We start from the raw sequence: 22,926 nt of genomic DNA, 5'->3' as shown, positions 1-22,926 counted from the left end.
GAGGAGCTGTGTGGAGTGGAGGAGCTGTGTAGAGTGGAGGGAGGAGCTGTGTGGAGTGGAGGAGCTGTGTGGAGTGGAGGAGCTGTGTGGAGTGGAGGAGCTGTGTGGAGTGGAGGAGCTGTGTGGAGTGGAGGAGCTGTGTGGAGTGGAGGAGCTGTGTGGAGTGGAGGAGCTGTGTAGAGTGGAGGAGCTGTGTGGAGTGGAGGAGCTGTGTGGAGTGGAGGAGCTGTGTGGAGTGGAGGAGCTGTGTAGAGTGGAGGAGCTGTGTGGAGTGGAGGAGCTGTGTAGAGTGGAGGAGCTGTGTGGAGTGGAGGAGCTGTGTGGAGTGGAGGAGCTGTGTGGAGTGGAGGAGCTGTGTGGAGTGGAGGAGCTGTGTGGAGTGGAGGAGCTGTGTGGAGTGGAGGAGCTGTGTGGAGTGGAGGAGCTGTGTGGAGTGGAGGAGCTGTGTGGAGTGGAGGGAGGAGCTGTGTGGAGTGGAGGAGCTGTGTGGAGTGGAGGAGCTGTGTGGAGTGGAGGAGCTGTGTGGAGTGGAGGAGCTGTGTGGAGTGGAGGAGCTGTGTGGAGTGGAGGAGCTGTGTGGAGTGGAGGAGCTGTGTGGAGTGGAGGAGCTGTGTGAGTGGAGGAGCTGTGTGGAGTGGAGGAGCTGTGTGGAGTGGAGGAGCTGTGTAGAGTGGAGGAGCTGTGTGGAGTGGAGGAGCTGTGTGGAGTGGAGGAGCTGTGTGGAGTGGAGGAGCTGTGTGGAGTGGAGGAGCTGTGTGGAGTGGAGGAGCTGTGTGGAGTGGAGGAGCTGTGTGGAGTGGAGGAGCTGTGTAGAGTGGAGGAGCTGTGTGGAGTGGAGGGGGAGCTGTGTGGAGTGGAGGAGCTGTGTGGAGTGGAGGAGCTGTGTGGAGTGGAGGAGCTGTGTGGAGGGAGGGCTGTGTGAGTGGAGGAGCTGTGTGGAGTGGAGGAGCTGTGTGGAGTGGAGGAGCTGTGTGGAGTGGAGGAGCTGTGTGGAGTGGAGGGAGGAGCTGTGTGGAGTGGAGGAGCTGTGTGGAGTGGAGGAGCTGTGTGGAGTGGAGGAGCTGTGTGGAGTGGAGGAGCTGTGTGGAGTGGAGGAGCTGTGTGGAGTGGAGGAGCTGTGTGGAGTGGAGGAGCTGTGTGGAGTGGAGGAGCTGTGTGGAGTGGAGGAGCTGTGTGGAGTGGAGGAGCTGTGTGGAGTGGAGGAGCTGTGTGGAGTGGAGGAGCTGTGTGGAGTGGAGGAGCTGTGTGGAGTGGAGGAGCTGTGTAGAGTGGAGGAGCTGTGTGGAGTGGAGGAGCTGTGTGGAGTGGAGGAGCTGTGTGGAGTGGAGGAGCTGTGTGGAGTGGAGGAGCTGTGTGGAGTGGAGGAGCTGTGTGGAGTGGAGGAGCTGTGTGGAGTGGAGGAGCTGTGTGGAGTGGAGGAGCTGTGTGGAGTGGAGGAGCTGTGTGGAGTGGAGGAGCTGTGTGGAGTGGAGGAGCTGTGTGGAGTGGAGGAGCTGTGTGGAGTGGAGGAGCTGTGTGGAGTGGAGGAGCTGTGTGGAGTGGAGGAGCTGTGTGGAGTGGAGGAGCTGTGTGGAGTGGAGGAGCTGTGTGGAGTGGAGGAGCTGTGTAGAGTGGAGGAGCTGTGTGGAGTGGAGGAGCTGTGTGGAGTGGAGGAGCTGTGTAGAGTGGAGGAGCTGTGTGGAGTGGAGGAGCTGTGTAGAGTGGAGGAGCTGTGTGAGTGGAGGAGCTGTGTGGAGTGGAGGAGCTGTGTGGAGTGGAGGAGCTGTGTGGAGTGGAGGAGCTGTGTGGAGTGGAGGAGCTGTGTGGAGTGGAGGAGCTGTGTGGAGTGGAGGGAGGAGCTGTGTAGAGTGGAGGAGCTGTGTGGAGTGGAGGAGCTGTGTGGAGTGGAGGAGCTGTGTAGAGTGGAGGAGCTGTGTGGAGTGGAGGAGCTGTGTGGAGTGGAGGAGCTGTGTGGAGTGGAGGAGCTGTGTAGAGTGGAGGAGCTGTGTGGAGTGGAGGAGCTGTGTGGAGTGGAGGAGCTGTGTAGAGTGGAGGAGCTGTGTGGAGTGGAGGAGCTGTGTGGAGTGGAGGAGCTGTGTGGAGTGGAGGAGCTGTGTAGAGTGGAGGAGCTGTGTGGAGTGGAGGAGCTGTGTAGAGTGGAGGAGCTGTGTGGAGTGGAGGAGCTGTGTGGAGTGGAGGAGCTGTGTGGAGTGGAGGAGCTGTGTGGAGTGGAGGAGCTGTGTGGAGTGGAGGAGCTGTGTGGAGTGGAGGAGCTGTGTAGAGTGGAGGAGCTGTGTAGAGTGGAGGAGCTGTGTGGAGTGGAGGAGGCTGTGTGGAGTGGAGGGAGGAGCTGTGTGGAGTGGAGGAGCTGTGTGGAGTGGAGGAGCTGTGTGGAGTGGAGGGAGGAGCTGTGTGGAGTGGAGGAGCTGTGTGGAGTGGAGGAGCTGTGTGGAGTGGAGGAGCTGTGTGGAGTGGAGGAGCTGTGTGGAGTGGAGGGAGGAGCTGTGTGGAGTGGAGGAGCTGTGTGGAGTGGAGGAGCTGTGTGGAGTGGAGGAGCTGTGTGGAGTGGAGGAGCTGTGTGGAGTGGAGGGAGGAGCTGTGTGGAGTGGAGGAGCTGTGTGGAGTGGAGGAGCTGTGTAGAGTGGAGGAGCTGTGTGGAGTGGAGGAGCTGTGTGGAGTGGAGGAGCTGTGTGGAGTGGAGGAGCTGTGTGGAGTGGAGGAGCTGTGTAGAGTGGAGGAGCTGTGTGGAGTGGAGGAGCTGTGTGGAGTGGAGGAGCTGTGTGGAGTGGAGGAGCTGTGTAGAGTGGAGGAGCTGTGTGGAGTGGAGGAGCTGTGTGGAGTGGAGGAGCTGTGTAGAGTGGAGGAGCTGTGTGGAGTGGAGGAGCTGTGTGGAGTGGAGGAGCTGTGTGGAGTGGAGGAGCTGTGTAGAGTGGAGGAGCTGTGTGGAGTGGAGGAGCTGTGTGGAGTGGAGGAGCTTGTGAGTGGAGGAGCTGTGTGGAGTGGAGGAGCTGTGTGGAGTGGAGGAGCTGTGTGGAGTGGAGGAGCTGTGTGGAGTGGAGGAGCTGTGTGGAGTGGAGGAGCTGTGTGGAGTGGAGGAGCTGTGTGGAGTGGAGGAGCTGTGTAGAGTGGAGGAGCTGTGTGGAGTGGAGGAGCTGTGTGGAGTGGAGGAGCTGTGTGGAGTGGAGGAGCTGTGTGGAGTGGAGGAGCTGTGTGGAGTGGAGGAGCTGTGTGGAGTGGAGGAGCTGTGTGGAGTGGAGGAGCTGTGTGGAGTGGAGGAGCTGTGTGGAGTGGAGGAGCTGTGTGGAGTGGAGGAGCTGTGTAGAGTGGAGGAGCTGTGTGGAGTGGAGGAGCTGTGTGGAGTGGAGGAGCTGTGTGGAGTGGAGGAGCTGTGTGGAGTGGAGGAGCTGTGTGGAGTGGAGGAGCTGTGTGGAGTGGAGGAGCTGTGTGGAGTGGAGGAGCTGTGTGGAGTGGAGGAGCTGTGTGGAGTGGAGGAGCTGTGTAGAGTGGAGGAGCTGTGTGGAGTGGAGGAGCTGTGTAGAGTGGAGGAGCTGTGTGGAGTGGAGGAGCTGTGTGGAGTGGAGGGAGGAGCTGTGTGGAGTGGAGGAGCTGTGTGGAGTGGAGGAGCTGTGTGGAGTGGAGGGAGGAGCTGTGTGGAGTGGAGGAGCTGTGTGGAGTGGAGGAGCTGTGTAGAGTGGAGGAGCTGTGTGGAGTGGAGGAGCTGTGTGGAGTGGAGGAGCTGTGTGGAGTGGAGGAGCTGTGTGGAGTGGAGGAGCTGTGTGGAGTGGAGGAGCTGTGTGGAGTGGAGGAGCTGTGTAGAGTGGAGGAGCTGTGTGGAGTGGAGGAGCTGTGTAGAGTGGAGGAGCTGTGTGGAGTGGAGGAGCTGTGTGGAGTGGAGGAGCTGTGTGGAGTGGAGGAGCTGTGTGGAGTGGAGGAGCTGTGTGGAGTGGAGGAGCTGTGTAGAGTGGAGGAGCTGTGTAGAGTGGAGGAGCTGTGTGGAGTGGAGGAGCTGTGTGGAGTGGAGGAGCTGTGTGGAGTGGAGGAGCTGTGTGGAGTGGAGGAGCTGTGTGGAGTGGAGGGAGGAGCTGTGTGGAGTGGAGGAGCTGTGTGGAGTGGAGGAGCTGTGTGGAGAGGAGCTGTGTGGAGTGGAGGAGCTGTGTGGAGTGGAGGAGCTGTGTGGAGTGGAGGAGCTGTGTGGAGTGGAGGAGCTGTGTGGAGTGGAGGAGCTGTGTGGAGTGGAGGAGCTGTGTGGAGTGGAGGAGCTGTGTGGAGTGGAGGAGCTGTGTGGAGTGGAGGAGCTGTGTGGAGTGGAGGAGCTGTGTGGAGTGGAGGAGCTGTGTGGAGTGGAGGGAGGAGCTGTGTGGAGTGGAGGAGCTGTGTGGAGTGGAGGAGCTGTGTGGAGTGGAGGAGCTGTGTGGAGTGGAGGAGCTGTGTGGAGTGGAGGAGCTGTGTGGAGTGGAGGAGCTGTGTAGAGTGGAGGAGCTGTGTGGAGTGGAGGAGCTGTGTGGAGTGGAGGAGCTGTGTGGAGTGGAGGAGCTGTGTGAGTGGAGGAGCTGTGTGGAGTGGAGGAGCTGTGTGGAGTGGAGGAGCTGTGTGAGTGGAGGAGCTGTGTGAGTGGAGGAGCTGTGTGGAGTGGAGGAGCTGTGTGGAGTGGAGGAGCTGTGTGGAGTGGAGGAGCTGTGTAGAGTGGAGGAGCTGTGTGGAGTGGAGGAGCTGTGTGGAGTGGAGGAGCTGTGTGGAGTGGAGGAGCTGTGTAGAGTGGAGGAGCTGTGTGGAGTGGAGGAGCTGTGTGGAGTGGAGGAGCTGTGTGGAGTGGAGGAGCTGTGTGGAGTGGAGGAGCTGTGTAGAGTGGAGGAGCTGTGTAGAGTGGAGGAGCTGTGTGGAGTGGAGGAGCTGTGTGGAGTGGAGGAGCTGTGTGGAGTGGAGTGGAGGAGCTGTGTGAGTGGAGGAGCTGTGTGGAGTGGAGGAGCTGTGTGGAGTGGAGGGAGGAGCTGTGTGGAGTGGAGGAGCTGTGTGGAGTGGAGGAGCTGTGTGGAGTGGAGGGAGGAGCTGTGTAGAGTGGAGGAGCTGTGTGGAGTGGAGGAGCTGTGTGGAGTGGAGGAGCTGTGTAGAGTGGAGGAGCTGTGTGGAGTGGAGGAGCTGTGTGGAGTGGAGGAGCTGTGTGGAGTGGAGGAGCTGTGTAGAGTGGAGGAGCTGTGTGGAGTGGAGGAGCTGTGTGGAGTCGAGGAGGAGCTGTGTGGAGTGGAGGAGCTGTGTGGAGTGGAGGAGCTGTGTGGAGTCGAGGAGCTGTGTAGAGTGGAGGAGGTGTGTGGAGTGGAGGAGCTGTGTGGAGTGGAGGAGCTGTGTAGAGTGGAGGAGCTGTGTGGAGTGGAGGAGCTGTGTAGAGTGGAGGAGCTGTGTGGAGTGGAGGAGCTGTGTGGAGTGGAGGAGCTGTGTGGAGTGGAGGAGCTGTGTAGAGTGGAGGAGCTGTGTAGAGTGGAGGAGCTGTGTGGAGTGGAGGAGCTGTGTAGAGTGGAGGAGCTGTGTGGAGTGGAGGAGCTGTGTGGAGTGGAGGAGCTGTGTGGAGTGGAGGAGCTGTGTAGAGTGGAGGAGCTGTGTAGAGTGGAGGAGCTGTGTGGAGTGGAGGAGCTGTGTAGAGTGGAGGAGCTGTGTGGAGTGGAGGAGCTGTGTAGAGTGGAGGAGCTGTGTGGAGTGGAGGAGCTGTGTGGAGTGGAGGGAGGAGCTGTGTGGAGTGGAGGAGCTGTGTGGAGTGGAGGAGCTGTGTGGAGTGGAGGGAGGAGCTGTGTAGAGTGGAGGAGCTGTGTGGAGTGGAGGAGCTGTGTGGAGTGGAGGAGCTGTGTGGAGTGGAGGAGCTGTGTGGAGTGGAGGAGCTGTGTGGAGTGGAGGAGCTGTGTGGAGTGGAGGAGCTGTGTGGAGTGGAGGAGCTGTGTGGAGTCGAGGAGCTGTGTAGAGTGGAGGAGCTGTGTAGAGTGGAGGAGCTGTGTGGAGTGGAGGAGCTGTGTAGAGTGGAGGAGCTGTGTGGAGTGGAGGAGCTGTGTAGTGGAGGAGCTGTGTGGAGTGGAGGAGCTGTGTGGAGTGGAGGAGCTGTGTAGAGTGGAGGAGCTGTGTAGAGTGGAGGAGCTGTGTGGAGTGGAGGAGCTGTGTAGAGTGGAGGAGCTGTGTGGAGTGGAGGAGCTGTGTGGAGTGGAGGAGCTGTGAGGAGTGGAGGGAGGAGCTGTGTGGAGTGGAGGAGCTGTGTGGAGTGGAGGAGCTGTGTGGAGTGGAGGGAGGAGCTGTGTGGAGTGGAGGGAGGAGCTGTGTGGAGTGGAGGAGCTGTGTGGAGTAGCTGTGTAGAGTGGAGGAGCTGTGTGAAGTGGAGGAGCTGTGTGGAGTGGAGGAGCTGTGTGGAGTGGAGGAGCTGTGTAGAGTGGAGGAGCTGTGTGGAGTGGAGGAGCTGTGTGGAGTGGAGGAGCTGTGTAGAGTGGAGGAGCTGTGTGGACTGGAGGAGCTGTGTAGAGTGGAGGAGCTGTGTGGAGTGGAGGGAGGAGCTGTGTGGAGTGGAGGGAGGAGCTGTGTGGAGTGGAGGAGCTGTGTGGAGTGGAGGAGCTGTGTGGAGTGGAGGGAGGAGCTGTGTAGAGTGGAGGAGCTGTGTGGAGTGGAGGAGCTGTGTGGAGTTGAGGAGCTATGTAGAGTGGAGGAGCTGTGTGGAGTGGAGGAGCTGTGTGGAGTGGAGGAGCTGTGTGGAGTGGAGGAGCTGTGTAGAGTGGAGGAGCTGTGTGGAGTGGAGGAGCTGTGTGGAGTCGAGGAGCTGTGTAGAGTGGAGGAGGTGTGTAGAGTGGAGGAGCTGTGTGGAGTGGAGGAGCTGTGTAGAGTGGAGGAGCTGTGTGGAGTGGAGGAGCTGTGTAGAGTGGAGGAGCTGTGTGGAGTGGAGGAGCTGTGTGGAGTGGAGGAGCTGTGTGGAGTGGAGGAGCTGTGTAGAGTGGAGGAGCTGTGTAGAGTGGAGGAGCTGTGTGGAGTGGAGGAGCTGTGTAGAGTGGAGGAGCTGTGTGGAGTGGAGGAGCTGTGTAGAGTGGAGGAGCTGTGTGGAGTGGAGGAGCTGTGTGGAGTGGAGGGAGGAGCTGTGTGGAGTGGAGGAGCTGTGTGGAGTGGAGGAGCTGTGTGGAGTGGAGGGAGGAGCTGTGTAGAGTGGAGGAGCTGTGTGGAGTGGAGGAGCTGTGTGGAGTGGAGGAGCTGTGTGGAGTGGAGGAGCTGTGTGGAGTGGAGGAGCTGTGTGGAGTGGAGGAGCTGTGTGGAGTGGAGGAGCTGTGTGGAGTGGAGGAGCTGTGTGGAGTCGAGGAGCTGTGTAGAGTGGAGGAGCTGTGTAGAGTGGAGGAGCTGTGTGGAGTGGAGGAGCTGTGTAGAGTGGAGGAGCTGTGTGGAGTGGAGGAGCTGTGTAGAGTGGAGGAGCTGTGTGGAGTGGAGGAGCTGTGTGGAGTGGAGGAGCTGTGTGGAGTGGAGGAGCTGTGTAGAGTGGAGGAGCTGTGTAGAGTGGAGGAGCTGTGTAGAGTGGAGGAGCTGTGTGGAGTCGAGGAGCTGTGTGGAGTGGAGGAGCTGTGTGGAGTGGAGGAGCTGTGTAGAGTGGAGGAGCTGTGTAGAGTGGAGGAGCTGTGTAGAGTGGAGGAGCTGTGTGGAGTGGAGGGAGGAGCTGTGTGGAGTGGAGTCGAGGAGCTGTGTAGAGTGGAGGAGCTGTATGGAGTGGAGGGAGGAGCTGTGTAGAGTGGAGGAGCTGTGTGGAGTCGAGGAGCTGTGTAGAGTGGAGGAGCTGTGTAGAGTGGAGGAGCTGTGTGGAGTGGAGGAGCTGTGTGGAGTGGAGGAGCTGTGTGGAGTGGAGGAGCTGTGAGGAGTGGAGGGAGGAGCTGTGTGGAGTGGAGGAGCTGTGTGGAGTGGAGGAGCTGTGTGGAGTGGAGGGAGGAGCTGTGTGGAGTGGAGGGAGGAGCTGTGTGGAGTAGGTGTGTAGAGTGGAGGAGCTGTGTGGAGTGGAGGAGCTGTGTGGAGTGGAGGAGCTGTGTAGAGTGGAGGAGCTGTGTGGAGTGGAGGAGCTGTGTGGAGTGGAGGAGCTGTGTAGAGTGGAGGAGCTGTGTGGAGTGGAGGAGCTGTGTGGAGTCGAGGAGCTGTGTGGAGTGGAGGAGCTGTGTGGAGTGGAGGAGCTGTGTAGAGTGGAGGAGCTGTGTAGAGTGGAGGAGCTGTGTAGAGTGGAGAAGCTGTGTGGAGTGGAGGGAGGAGCTGTGTAGAGTGGAGTCGAGGAGCTGTGTAGAGTGGAGGAGCTGTGTGGAGTGGAGGGAGGAGCTGTGTAGAGTGGAGGAGCTGTGTGGAGTCGAGGAGCTGTGTAGAGTGGAGGAGCTGTGTAGAGTGGAGGAGCTGTGTGGAGTGGAGGAGCTGTGTGGAGTGGAGGAGCTGTGAGGAGTGGAGGGAGGAGCTGAGTGGAGTGGAGGAGCTGTGTGGAGTGGAGGAGCTGTGTGGAGTGGAGGGAGGAGCTGTGTGGAGTGGAGGGAGGAGCTGTGTGGAGTGGAGGAGCTGTGTGGAGTAGCTGTGTAGAGTGGAGGAGCTGTGTGGAGTGGAGGAGCTGTGTGGAGTGGAGGAGCTGTGTGGAGTGGAGGAGCTGTGTAGAGTGGAGGAGCTGTGTGGAGTGGAGGAGCTGTGTGGAGTGGAGGAGCTGTGTAGAGTGGAGGAGCTGTGTGGACTGGAGGAGCTGTGTAGAGTGGAGGAGCTGTGTGGAGTGGAGGGAGGAGCTGTGTGGAGTGGAGGGAGGAGCTGTGTGGAGTGGAGGAGCTGTGTGGAGTGGAGGAGCTGTGTGGAGTGGAGGGAGGAGCTGTGTAGAGTGGAGGAGCTGTGTGGAGTGGAGGAGCTGTGTGGAGTTGAGGAGCTATGTAGAGTGGAGGAGCTGTGTGGAGTGGAGGAGCTGTGTGGAGTGGAGGAGCTGTGTGGAGTGGAGGAGCTGTGTAGAGTGGAGGAGCTGTGTGGAGTGGAGGAGCTGTGTGGAGTCGAGGAGCTGTGTAGAGTGGAGGAGGTGTGTAGAGTGGAGGAGCTGTGTGGAGTGGAGGAGCTGTGTAGAGTGGAGGAGCTGTGTGGAGTGGAGGAGCTGTGTAGAGTGGAGGAGCTGTGTGGAGTGGAGGAGCTGTGTGGAGTGGAGGAGCTGTGTGGAGTGGAGGAGCTGTGTAGAGTGGAGGAGCTGTGTAGAGTGGAGGAGCTGTGTGGAGTGGAGGAGCTGTGTAGAGTGGAGGAGCTGTGTGGAGTGGAGGAGCTGTGTAGAGTGGAGGAGCTGTGTGGAGTGGAGGAGCTGTGTGGAGTGGAGGGAGGAGCTGTGTGGAGTGGAGGAGCTGTGTGGAGTGGAGGAGCTGTGTGGAGTGGAGGGAGGAGCTGTGTAGAGTGGAGGAGCTGTGTGGAGTGGAGGAGCTGTGTGGAGTGGAGGAGCTGTGTGGAGCGGAGGAGCTGAGTGGAGTGGAGGAGCTGTGTGGAGTGGAGGAGCTGTGTGGAGTGGAGGAGCTGTGTGGAGTGGCGGAGCTGTGTGGAGTCGAGGAGCTGTGTGGAGTCGAGGAGCTGTGTAGAGTGGAGGAGCTGTGTGGAGTGGAGGAGCTGTGTAGAGTGGAGGAGCTGTGTAGAGTGGAGGAGCTGTGTAGAGTGGAGGAGCTGTGTGGAGTGGAGGGAGGAGCTGTGTGGAGTGGAGTCGAGGAGCTGTGTAGAGTGGAGGAGCTGTATGGAGTGGAGGGAGGAGCTGTGTAGAGTGGAGGAGCTGTGTGGAGTCGAGGAGCTGTGTAGAGTGGAGGAGCTGTGTAGAGTGGAGGAGCTGTGTGGAGTGGAGGAGCTGTGTGGAGTGGAGGAGCTGTGTGGAGTGGAGGAGCTGTGAGGAGTGGAGGGAGGAGCTGTGTGGAGTGGAGGAGCTGTGTGGAGTGGAGGAGCTGTGTGGAGTGGAGGGAGGAGCTGTGTGGAGTGGAGGGAGGAGCTGTGTGGAGTAGGTGTGTAGAGTGGAGGAGCTGTGTGGAGTGGAGGAGCTGTGTGGAGTGGAGGAGCTGTGTAGAGTGGAGGAGCTGTGTGGAGTGGAGGAGCTGTGTGGAGTGGAGGAGCTGTGTAGAGTGGAGGAGCTGTGTGGAGTGGAGGAGCTGTGTAGAGTGGAGGAGCTGTGTGGAGTGGAGGAGCTGTGTGGAGTGGAGGGAGGAGCTGTGTGGAGTGGAGGAGCTGTGTGGAGTGGAGGAGCTGTGTGGAGTGGAGGGAGGAGCTGTGTAGAGTGGAGGAGCTGTGTGGAGTGGAGGAGCTGTGTGGAGTGGAGGAGCTATGTAGAGTGGAGGAGCTGTGTGGAGTGGAGGAGCTGTGTGGAGTGGAGGAGCTGTGTAGAGTGGAGGAGCTGTGTGGAGTGGAGGAGCTGTGTAGAGTGGAGGAGCTGTGTGGAGTGGAGGAGCTGTGTGGAGTGGAGGGAGGAGCTGTGTGGAGTGGAGGAGCTGTGTGGAGTGGAGGAGCTGTGTGGAGTGGAGGGAGGAGCTGTGTAGAGTGGAGGAGCTGTGTGGAGTGGAGGAGCTGTGTGGAGTGGAGGAGCTATGTAGAGTGGAGGAGCTGTGTGGAGTGGAGGAGCTGTGTGGAGTGGAGGAGCTGTGTGGAGTGGAGGAGCTGTGTAGAGTGGAGGAGCTGTGTGGAGTGGAGGAGTTGTGTGGAGTCGAGGAGCTGTGTAGAGTGGAGGAGCTGTGTAGAGTGGAGGAGCTGTGTGGAGTGGAGGAGCTGTGTAGAGTGGAGGAGCTGTGTTGAGTGGAGGAGCTGTGTAGAGTGGAGGAGCTGTGTGGAGTGGAGGAGCTGTGTGGAGTGGAGGAGCTGTGTGGAGTGGAGGAGCTGTGTAGAGTGGAGGTGCTGTGTAGAGTGGAGGAGCTGTGTAGAGTGGAGGAGCTGTGTAGAGTGGAGGAGCTGTGTAGAGTGGAGGAGCTGTGTGGAGTCGAGGAGCTGTGTGGAGTGGAGGAGCTGTGTGGAGTGGAGGAACTGTGTAGAGTGGAGGAGCTGTGTAGAGTGGAGGAGCTGTGTAGAGTGGAAGAGCTGTGTGGAGTGGAGGGAGGAGCTGTGTGGAGTGGAGTCGAGGAGCTGTGTAGAGTGGAGGAGCTGTATGGAGTGGAGGGAGGAGCTGTGTAGAGTGGAGGAGCTGTGTGGAGTCGAGGAGCTGTGTAGAGTGGAGGAGCTGTGTAGAGTGGAGGAGCTGTGTGGAGTGGAGGAGCTATGTAGAGTGGAGGAGCTGTGTGGAGTGGAGGAGCTGTGTGGAGTGGAGGAGCTGTGTGGAGTGGAGGAGCTGTGTAGAGTGGAGGAGCTGTGTGGAGTGGAGGAGCTGTGTAGAGTGGAGGAGCTGTGTGGAGTGGAGGAGCTGTGTGGAGTGGAGGGAGGAGCTGTGTGGAGTGGAGGAGCTGTGTGGAGTGGAGGAGCTGTGTGGAGTGGAGGGAGGAGCTGTGTAGAGTGGAGGAGCTGTGTGGAGTGGAGGAGCTGTGTGGAGTGGAGGAGCTATGTAGAGTGGAGGAGCTGTGTGGAGTGGAGGAGCTGTGTGGAGTGGAGGAGCTGTGTGGAGTGGAGGAGCTGTGTAGAGTGGAGGAGCTGTGTGGAGTGGAGGAGCTGTGTGGAGTCGAGGAGCTGTGTAGAGTGGAGGAGCTGTGTAGAGTGGAGGAGCTGTGTGGAGTGGAGGAGCTGTGTAGAGTGGAGGAGCTGTGTGGAGTGGAGGAGCTGTGTAGAGTGGAGGAGCTGTGTGGAGTGGAGGAGCTGTGTGGAGTGGAGGAGCTGTGTGGAGTGGAGGAGCTGTGTAGAGTGGAGGCGCTGTGTAGAGTGGAGGAGCTGTGTAGAGTGGAGGAGCTGTGTAGAGTGGAGGAGCTGTGTAGAGTGGAGGAGCTGTGTGGAGTTGAGGAGCTGTGTGGAGTGGAGGAGCTGTGTGGAGTGGAGGAACTGTGTAGAGTGGAGGAGCTGTGTAGAGTGGAGGAGCTGTGTAGAGTGGAGGAGCTGTGTGGAGTGGAGGGAGGAGCTGTGTGGAGTGGAGTCGAGGAGCTGTGTAGAGTGGAGGAGCTGTATGGAGTGGAGGGAGGAGCTGTGTAGAGTGGAGGAGCTGTGTGGAGTCGAGGAGCTGTGTAGAGTGGAGGAGCTGTGTAGAGTGGAGGAGCTGTGTGGAGTGGAGGAGCTGTGTGGAGTGGAGGAGCTGTGTGGAGTGGAGGGAGGAGCTGTGTGGAGTGGAGGAGCTGTGTGGAGTGGAGGAGCTGTGTGGAGTGGAGGGAGGAGCTGTGTGGAGTGGAGGAGCTGTGTGGAGTGGAGGAGCTGTGTGGAGTGGAGGGAGGAGCTGTGTGGAGTGGAGGGAGGAGCTGTGTGGAGTGGAGGAGCTGTGTGGAGTAGGTGTGTAGAGTGGAGGAGCTGTGTGGAGTGGAGGAGCTGTGTGGAGTGGAGGAGCTGTGTGGAGTGGAGGAGCTGTGTAGAGTGGAGGAGCTGTGTGGAGTGGAGGAGCTGTGTGGAGTGGAGGAGCTGTGTAGAGTGGAGGAGCTGTGTGGAGTGGAGGAGCTGTGTAGAGTGGAGGAGCTGTGTGGAGTGGAGGACCTGTGTGGAGTGGAGGGAGGAGCTGTGTGGAGTGGAGGAGCTGTGTGGAGTGGAGGAGCTGTGTGGAGTGGAGGGAGGAGCTGTGTAGAGTGGAGGAGCTGTGTGGAGTGGAGGAGCTGTGTGGAGTGGAGGAGCTATGTAGAGTGGAGGAGCTGTGTGGAGTGGAGGAGCTGTGTGGAGTGGAGGAGCTGTGTGGAGTGGAGGAGCTGTGTAGAGTGGAGGAGCTGTGTGGAGTGGAGGAGCTGTGTAGAGTGGAGGAGCTGTGTGGAGTGGAGGAGCTGTGTGGAGTGGAGGAGCTGTGTGGAGTGGAGGAGCTGTGTGGAGTGGAGGGAGGAGCTGTGTAGAGTGGAGGAGCTGTGTGGAGTGGAGGAGCTGTGTGGAGTGGAGGAGCTGTGTAGAGTGGAGGAGCTGTGTGGAGTGGAGGAGCTGTGTGGAGTCGAGGAGCTGTGTAGAGTGGAGGAGCTGTGTAGAGTGGAGGAGCTGTGTGGAGTGGAGGAGCTGTGTGGAGTGGAGGAGCTGTGTGGAGTGGAGGAGCTGTGTGGAGTGGAGGAGCTGTGTGCAGTGGAGGAGCTGTGTGGAGTGGAGGAGCTGTGTGGAGTCGAGGAGCTGTGTAGAGTGGAGGAGCTGTGTAGAGTGGAGGAGCTGTGTGGAGTGGAGGAGCTGTGTAGAGTGGAGGAGCTGTGTGGAGTGGAGGAGCTGTGTAGAGTGGAGGAGCTGTGTAGAGTGGAGGAGCTGTGTAGAGTGGAGGAGCTGTGTAGAGTGCAGGAGCTGTGTGGAGTCGAGGAGCTGTGTGGAGTGGAGGAGCTGTGTGGAGTGGAGAAGCTGTGTAGAGTGGAGGAGCTGTGTAGAGTGGAGGAGCTGTGTGGAGTGGAGGGAGGAGCTGTGTAGAGTGGAGTCGAGGAGCTGTGTAGAGTGGAGGAGCTGTGTGGAGTGGAGGGAGGAGCTGTGTAGAGTGGAGGAGCTGTGTGGAGTCGAGGAGCTGTGTAGAGTGGAGGAGCTGTGTAGAGTGGAGGAGCTGTGTGGAGTGGAGGAGCTGTGTGGAGTGGAGGAGCTGTGTGGAGTGGAGGAGCTGTGTAGAGTGGAGGAGCTGTGTGGAGTGGAGGAGCTGTGTAGAGTGGAGGAGCTGTGTAGAGTGGAGGAGCTGTGTGGAGTGGAGGAGCTGTGTGGAGTGGAGGAGCTGTGTGGAGTGGAGGGAGGAGCTGTGTGGAGTGGAGGAGCTGTGTAGAGTGGAGGAGCTGTGTGGAGTGGAGGGAGGAGCTGTGTAGAGTGGAGGAGCTGTGTAGAGTGGAGGAGCTGTGTAGAGTGTGGAGTGGAGGAGCTGTGTAGAGTGGAGGAGCTGTGTGGAGTGGAGGGGCTGTGTAGAGTGGAGTGGAGGAGCTGTGTGGAGTGGAGCTGTGTAGTCTAACCTACTGCTCTGAACACACAGTCCATTCAGCTTGTAAATGTTTGAATTTACAAGAACCCTTGGGATGTTCTGCAGTTGATTATGTGGATAGGGCCTTTTCAGACTACGGGGTTTTAGAGCTTTTTGGTCATTTTACCCACAACGAGGAAATGGTATGCAGTGTAACAAAATAACTGCAAATTGTCAAATATTTCACAATGACCAATGAGGAATTGACTGGGCTGGCAGGTAGCCTAGCGGAGTGTCGAGGCAGTAACCCGAAAGGTTGTTGGTTCGAATCTCCCAGAGGACAACTCCTGTAAGTCGCTCTGGATAAGATTGTCTGATAAATGTAAAAATGTGGTCACATTGAATTTTTTTGTCCTTTGTTATAATGTGTTTAATGTGTACAATATAATTGTAGTGTGTATAATTCGCGGTAATTATTTAGTCTGTGCATTAATGTGTTCTGCATAATTATAATGTGTAATGTGCATACTAACATGTAACATGTGTATACTAACACATTCAGCATAATGTGTACACTAACATGTAAAATGTGTACACTAACATGTGTAATGTGTATACTAACATGTAAAATGTGTATACTAACATGTAAAATGTGTATACTAACATGTATAATGTGTATACTAACATGTATAATGTGTATACTAACATGTAAAATGTGTATACTAACACATTCAGCATAATGTGTACACTAACATGTAAAATGTGTACACTAACATGTGTAATGTGTATACTAACATGTAAAATGTGTATACTAACATGTAAAATGTGTATACTAACATGTAAAATGTGTATACTAACATGTAAAATGTGTATACTAACACATTCAGCATAATGTGTACACTAACATGTAAAATGTGTACACTAACATGTGTAATGTGTATACTAACATGTAAAATGTGTATACTAACATGTAAAATGTGTATACTAACATGTATAATGTGTATACTAACATGTATAATGTGTATACTAACATGTAGAATGTGTATACTAACACATTCAGCATAATGTGTACACTAACATGTAAAATGTGTACACTAACATGTGTAATGTGTATACTAACATGTATAATGTGTATACTAACATGTATAATGTGTATACTAACATGTATAATGTGTATACTAACATGTATAATGTGTATACTAACATGTAATATGTGTATACTAACATGTATAATGTGTATACTAACATGTATAATGTGTATACTAACATGTAAAATGTGTATACTAACATGTAAAATGTGTATACTAACATATACAGCGTTCTGTGTACACTAACATGTATAATGTGTATATTAATGTGCAGTGATTATGTATCCCTGATGTTATAATGGTGTAGAAGGAGTGTAAAGGTGTATAAGGGTGTAAAATGTGTATACAGGTGTATACGGGTGTAAAAGGTGTTTAAAGGTATATAAGGGTGTAACATGTGTATATATATATAAGGTATATATATATAAGTATATATATAAGGCGTGTAAGGTGTATAAAGGTGTATAAGGGTCTACATAAGTCTACATACTGCCTACATAGCCTAATGTTCCCCATGTCTACATAAGTCTACATACTGCCTACATAGCCTAATGTTCCCCATGTCTACATAAGTCTACATACTGCCTACATAGCCTAATGTTCCCCATGTTTACATAAGTCTACATACTGCCTACATAGCCTAATGTTCCCCATGTCTACATAAGTCTACATACTGCCTACATAGCCTAATGTTCCCCATGTCTACATAAGTCTACATACTGCCTACATAGCCTAATGTTCCCCCATGTCTACATAAGTCTACATACTGCCTACATAGCCTAATGTTCCCCATGTCTACATAAGTCTACATACTGCCTACATAGCCTAATGTTCCCCATGTTTACATAAGTCTACATACTGCCTACATAGCCTAATGTTCCCCATGTCTACATAAGTCTACATACTGCCTACATAGCCTAATGTTCCCCGATGTCTACATAAGTCTACATACTGCCTACATAGCCTAATGTTCCCCATGTCTACATAAGTCTACATACTGCCTACATAGCCTAATGTTCCCCATGTTTACATAAGTCTACATACTGCCTACATAGCCTAATGTTCCCCATGTCTACATAAGTCTACATACTGCCTACATAGCCTAATGTTCCCCATGTCTACATAAGTCTACATACTGCCTACATAGCCTAATGTTCCCCATGTCTACATAAGTCTACATACTGCCTACATAGCCTAATGTTCCCCATGTCTACATAAGTCTACATACTGCCCACATAGCCTAATGTTCCCCATGTCTACATAAGTCTACATACTGCCTACATAGCCTAATGTTCCCCATGTCTACATAAGTCTACATACTGCCTACATAGCCTAATGTACCCCATGTCTACATAAGTCTACATACTGCCTACATAGCCTAATGTTCCCCATGTCTACATAAGTCTACATACTGCCTACATAGCCTAATGTTCCCCATGTCTACATAAGTCTACATACTGCCTACATAGCCTAATGTTCCCCATGTCTACATAAGTCTACATACTGCCTACATAGCCTAATGTTCCCCATGTCTACATAAGTCTACATACTGCCTACATAGCCTAATGTTCCCCATGTCTACATAAGTCTACATACTGCCTACATAGCCTAATGTTCCCCATGTCTACATAAGTCTACATACTGCCTACATAGCCTAATGTTCCCCATGTCTACATAAGTCTACATACTGCCTACATAGCCTAATGTTCCCCATGTCTACATAAGTCTACATACTGCCTACATAGCCTAATGTTCCCCATGTCTACATAAGTCTACATACTGCCTACATAGCCTAATGTTCCCCATGTCTACATAAGTCTACATACTGCCTACATAGCCTAATGTTCCCCATGTTTACTTAAGTCTACATACTGCCTACATAGCCTAATGTTCCTCATGTCTACATAAGTCTACATACTGCCTACATAGCCTAATGTTCCCCATGTCTACATAAGTCTACATACTGCCTACATAGCCTAATGTTCCCCATGTCTACATAAGTCTACATACTGCCTACATAGCCTAATGTTCTCCATGTTTACTTAAGTCTACATACTGCCTACATAGCCTAATGTTCCTCATGTCTACATAAGTCTACATACTGCCTACATAGCCTAATGTTCCCCATGTCTACATAAGTCTACATACTGCCTACATAGCCTAATGTTCCTCATGTCTACATAAGTCTACATACTGCCTACATAGCCTAATGTTCCCCATGTCTACATAAGTCTACATACTGCCTACATAGCCTAATGTTCCCCATGTTTACATAAGTCTATATTAGGGGGTATTAATATGGGTTTATTTTAATGTAATAATGAGCTGTAGAAATATGAATCTTTTAGCAGAGAATGAGTTTAAAAAAAAAGGGTGTAATTACGGCAGAATTTTCAGATGATTTGCAGACAACATTTTTCAAAACAGTCCGAGCAGAACGGAGCAGACATCTGGTTCTGGTCTACGGGTGAAATTACACCAACTAGGAGAGGTGTGCTTACTGGGAAATAATTTCCAATTGAAATCCAGTCGGTGAAACAGAGAGACAAAAATAAAGAAATCCCACACAGGCCTCAGGGCGCCGGCTGCAGTATGAATCACACAGGCCTCAGGGCGCCGGCTGCAGTATGAATCACACAGGCCTCAGGGCGCCGGCTGCAGTATGAATCACACAGGCCTCAGGGCGCCGGCTGCAGTATGAATCACACAGGCCTCAGGGCGCCGGCTGCAGTATGAATCACACAGGCCTCAGGGCGCCGGCTGCAGTATGAATCTCACAGGCCTCAGGGCGCCGGCTGCAGTATGAATCTCACAGGCCTCAGGGCGCCGGCTGCAGTATGAATCTCACAGGCCTCAGGGCGCCGGCTGCAGTATGAATCTCACAGGCCTCAGGGCGCCGGCTGCAGTATGAATCTCACAGGCCTCAGGGCGCCGGCTGCAGTATGAATCTCACAGGCCTCAGGGCGCCGGCTGCAGTATGAATCTCACAGGCCTCAGGGCGCCGGCTGCAGTATGAATCACACAGGCCTTAGAGCGCCGGCTGCAGTATGAATCTCACAGGCCTCAGGGCGCCGGCTGCAGTATGAATCTCACAGGCCTCAGGGGGTTGGCTGCAGTATGAATCTCACAGGCCTCAGGGGGTTGGCTGCAGTATGAATCTCACAGGCCTCTGTACATCTATCTGTATATCTGTATATATATCCAGAGAGGGAGGGTATGCTGGGGTAGTCAGAAGAGAGAGAGGAAGGAGGGGTAGTCAGAGGGAGAGAGAGAGAGGAAGGAGGGGTAGTCAGAGAGAGAGAGAGAGAGAGAGAGAGAGAGAGAGAGTGTGAGAGAGAGAGAAAGGAGGGGTATGTACAGACTCAGTGAGCATAGCCTTACTATTTAGAATGGCCACTGTAGGCAGACCTGGCTCTCAAGAGAAGACAGGCTATGTGCACGCTGCCCACAAAATGAGGTGGAAACTGAGCTGCACTTCTTAACCTCCTGCCAAATGTATGACCATATTAGAGACACATATTTCCCTCAGATTACACAGACCCACAAAGAATTAAAAAACAAACCCGATTTTGATAAACTCCCATATCTATTGGGTGAAATACCACAGTGTGACATCACAGCAGCAAGATTTGTGACCTGTTGCCACAAGAAAAGGTCAACCAGTGAAGAACAAACACCATTGTAAATACAACCCATATTTATGTTTATTTATTTTCTCTTTTGTACTTTAACATTTACACATCGTTACAACATTGTATATATAAAGATAATATGACATTTGAAATGTCTTTATTCTTTTGGAACTTTTGTGAGTGTAATGTTTACTGTTCATTTTTATTGGTTATTTCACTTTTTTTTATTATCTATTTCACTTGCTTTGGCAATGTTAACATATCTTTCCCATGCCAATAAAGCCCCTTGAATTGAAATTGAATTTAGAGAGAGAAAGATCGAGCGAGAGAGAAAGAGAGAGAGACAGAGAAAGAGAGAGAGAGAGAAACGGAATAATATTAATGATATACAGTGGGGAGAACAAGTATTTGATAACCTGCAAAATCGGCAGTGTTTCCTACTTACAAGGCATGTAGAGGTCTGTAATTTTTATCAGAGGTACACTTCAACTGTGAGAGACGGAATCTAAAACAAAAATCCAGGAAATCACATTCTATGATTTTTAAGTAATTAATTTGCATTTTATTGCATGACATAAATATTTGATACATCAGAAAAGCAGAACTTAATATTTGGTACAGAAACCTATGTTTGCAATTACAGAGATCATACGTTTCCTGTAGTTCTTGACCAGGTTTGCACAAACTACAGCAGGGATTTTGGCCCACTCCTCCATACAGACCTTCTCCAGATCCTTCAGGTTTCGGGGCTGTCGCTGGGCAATACGGACTTTCAGCTCCCTCCAAAGATTTTCTATTGGGTTCAGGTCTGGAGACTGGCTAGGCCACTCCAGGACCTTGAGATGCTTCTTACGGAGCCACTCCTTAGTTGCCCTGGCTGTGTGTTTCGGGTCGTTGTCATGCTGGAAGACCCACCCACGACCCATCTTCAATGCTCTTACTGAGGGAAGGAGGTTGTTGGCCAAGATCTCGCGATACATGGCCCCATCCAACCTCCCCTCAATACGGTGCAGTCGTCCTGTCCCATTTTGCAGAAAAGCATCCCCAAAGAATGATGTTTCCACCTCCATGCTTCACGGTTGGGATGGTGTTCTTGGGGTTGTACTCATCCTTCTTCTTCCTCCAAACACAACGAGTGGAGTTTAGACCAAAAAGCTCTATTTTTGTCTCATCAGATGACATGACCTTCTCCTATTCCTCCTCTTGATCACCTAGATGGTCATTGGCAAACTTCAGACGGGCCTGGACATGCGCTGGCTTGAGCAAGGGGACCTTGCGTGCGCTGCAGGATTTTATTCCATGACGGCGTAGTGTGTTACTAATGGTTTTCTTTGAGACTGTGGTCCCAGCTCTCTTCAGGTCATTGACCAGGTCCTGCCGTGTAGTTCTGGGCTGATCCCTCACCTTCCTCATGATCATTGATGCCCCACGAGGTGAGATCTTGCATGGAGCCCCAGACCGAGGGTGATTGACCGTCATCTTGAACTTCTTCCATTTTCTAATAATTGCGCCAACAGTTGTTGCCTTCTCACCAAGCTGCTTGCTTATTGTCCTGTAGCCCATCCCAGCCTTGTGCAGGTCTACAATTTTATCCCTGATGTCCTTATACAGCTCTCTGGTCTTAGCCATTGTGGAGAGGTTGGAGTCTGTTTGATTGAGTGTGTGGACAGGTGTCTTTTATACAGGTAACGAGTTCAAACAGGTGCAGTTAATACAGGTAATGAGTGGAGAACAGGAGGGCTTCTTAAAGAAAAACTAACAGGTCTGTGAGAGCCGGAATTCTTACTGGTTGGTAGGTGATCAAATACTTATGTCATGCAATAAAATGCAAATTAATTACTTAAAAATCATACAATGTGATTTTCTGGATTTTTGTTTTAGATTCCGTCTCACAGTTGAAGTGTACCTATGATAAAAATTACAGACCTCTACATGCTTTGTAAGTAGGAAAACCTGCAAAATCGGCAGTGTATCAAATACTTGTTCTCCCCACTGTAGATGGAAGGAAAGTAGTGTAGAAACCTTGCTTTGGCAATATTAACATATGTTTCCTATGACAATAAAGCCCCTTTAATTGAATTGAAATTGAATTGAGAGACAGGAGGGCTTGTAAAAGAGTACGAGAGGGTGGTATTAAACGAGAGTAGATACTGGGGAGGGTAGAGAGGCGGGTGGTGTGGTCGTGGTGAGGACAGTGGAGTGTGTATCATTACCTGCTAATGGGTTGCCCTGCAGGAGTGTGTTCCACTTCATAGCCCTGACTCCTCAGCACATCAATCACTGTGTTGTTGCCCAGGAAGTGACCTGAAATATAAACACAGTTCTCTGTTTCAGTCTCTGTTTCAATCTCCCTGCCCTGCGAGACACAGACAGCAGTCTAACCATGCCCACTCACCGTGCGTCACAGACGGCAACCTATTCCCTTTATAGTGCACTGCTTTTAACCAGATCAACCATATAACTATGGGCACTACATAGGGAATAGAATACCATTTGGGATGCATCCATGTCAGGTGTTGGTGTGAGAGAACAAGAGAGAGGGGAGATGAGCTGTCACAGGCGTCGTTTTGAACAGACCAAGGCGCAGCGTGGATAGTGCTCATTCTTCATTTATTTTGAGAGAACACTTAAACAAAATAACCAAACGACAAACAGTTCCGTCAGGTACAATAACTAAACAGAAAATAACCACCCACGAAAACCCAAAGGAAAACAGCCTAAGTATGGCTTCCAATCAGAGACAACGAAAGACACCTGCCTCTGATTGGAAACCATACTCGGCCCAAACATGGAAAACAAAACATAGAAATAGAAAACTAGAACAAATTCCCCTAGAAACAAACAAACCCCAAAACACACAAAACAACCCCCCCCCCCCCGCCACGCCCCCCTGCCACGCCCCCTGCCACGCCCCCTGCCACGCCCCGACCATTCTACTATGGCAAATGACCCTTTTCACTGGTCAGGACGTGACAGTACCGCCCCCCGAAGGTGCAGACCCCGACTGCACCCCAAACAAAAACCCACAAAAACAACCCCAAACCTAAAGGGAGGGGAGGGAGGGTGGCCACCGTCTACGACGGCTCCTGCGCTACACCAAACCCTTCCGCCAATCCTCCAGCTACGGAGGCGGCTCCGGCTCCGGGCGTAGCCCCCGTTCTGCGCTGCCGACCACTGCTGGAGGATCCGGGCCGCGGACCATTACCTCTGAAGGCTCTGGGTTGCAGACCACCTCTGAAGGCTCTGGGTTGCAGACCACCTCTGAAGGCTCTGGGTTGCAGACCGCTGCTGAAGGCCCCGGGCTGAGGAGCATCGCTGGCTGCTCCGGACTGAGGAGCGTCGCTGGAGGCTCCGGGCTGAGGAGCGTCGCTGGAGGCTCAGGGCTGAGGAGCGTCGCTGGAGGCTCAGGGCTGAGGAGCGTCGCTGGAGGCTCCGGGCTGAGGAGCGTCGCTGGAGGCTCCGGGCTGAGGAGCGTCTCTGGAGGCTCCGGGCTGAGGAGCATCGCTGGAGGCTCCGGGCTGAGGAACGTCGCTGGAGGTTCCGGGCTGAGGAGCGTCGCTGGAGGCTCCGGGCTGAGGAGCGTCGCTGGAGGCTCCGGGCTGAGGAGCATCTCGGGAGGCTCCGGGCTGAGGAGCGTAGCTGGAGGCTCCGGGCTGAGGAGCGTCGCTGGAGGCCTCCTGCGTGGAGCTGGAACTGGTCTCCCTGGACTGGGGAGACTTACAGGGTGCGCAGAGCAGACACGGGGCACACTGGGCCGTGGAGGTGCACCGGAGGTCTGGAGCTCAGGGCTGGCACACTCCGTCCTGGCTGGATGGTGACTTTAGCCCGGTAAGGGCGGAGCGCCAGTACAGGACGAACTGGGGCTGTGCTGGAGAATGAGGGCTGCCGTGCGTAGAGCAAGCGCAGGATAAACTGGGCCGAGGAGACGCACTGGAGACCAGATACGTTGAGCCGGGGCACTTCTCCCTGGCTGCCGGCCAACTCTCGCACGGCAACGCTGAGGAGCCTGTACCGACCGCACCGGACTGTGCGTGCGTATGGGCGAGATAGTGCGCATCACACCGAAATGCATCGCTCGCCCCTCTGCACGCCTGCTCCGTCGTGCCCTCTCCGTCAGTACTTCCCTCCGGAATCTCGCGTCAAGCTCCGTGCTTGACTCCATGACTGGCTTCGGTTTGCTCCACGGCTCTCTCCTGTACGCCCGGGAAGTTAGGTCAGGGCTCCCCCCTGACCTAGCCAAACTCCCCGGCTGCTTCTCAGCCTCCTCTTGCCGTCCCAGCCGTTCCTCCCAGTATCGCCGTTCCGCCCTCGCTGCCTCTATGTC

At 54.1% G+C, this 22,926-nt stretch overlaps 1 protein-coding gene across 1 annotated transcript in view; it reads right to left on the bottom strand.

The window, feature by feature from the left end:
• The window catches only part of LOC106572374 (metalloprotease TIKI1), a 181,371-nt gene that overhangs the window by 28,425 nt on the left and 130,020 nt on the right, over positions 1 to 22,926 (bottom strand). Inside the window, exon 5 of the mRNA XM_082957000.1 lies at positions 20,816 to 20,906. Coding sequence (XP_082813126.1) covers positions 20,816 to 20,906 — 91 coding nt within the window. The remainder of the gene's footprint in view (positions 1 to 20,815; positions 20,907 to 22,926) is intronic.

Source organism: Salmo salar, chromosome 01, assembly GCF_965601325.2.
Source record: "Salmo salar chromosome 01, fSalSal1, whole genome shotgun sequence".
NCBI lineage: Eukaryota > Metazoa > Chordata > Actinopteri > Salmoniformes > Salmonidae > Salmo > Salmo salar.
Note: the sequence above shows the minus strand (reverse complement) of the source record. Positions and strands in the feature narration are given on the sequence as shown.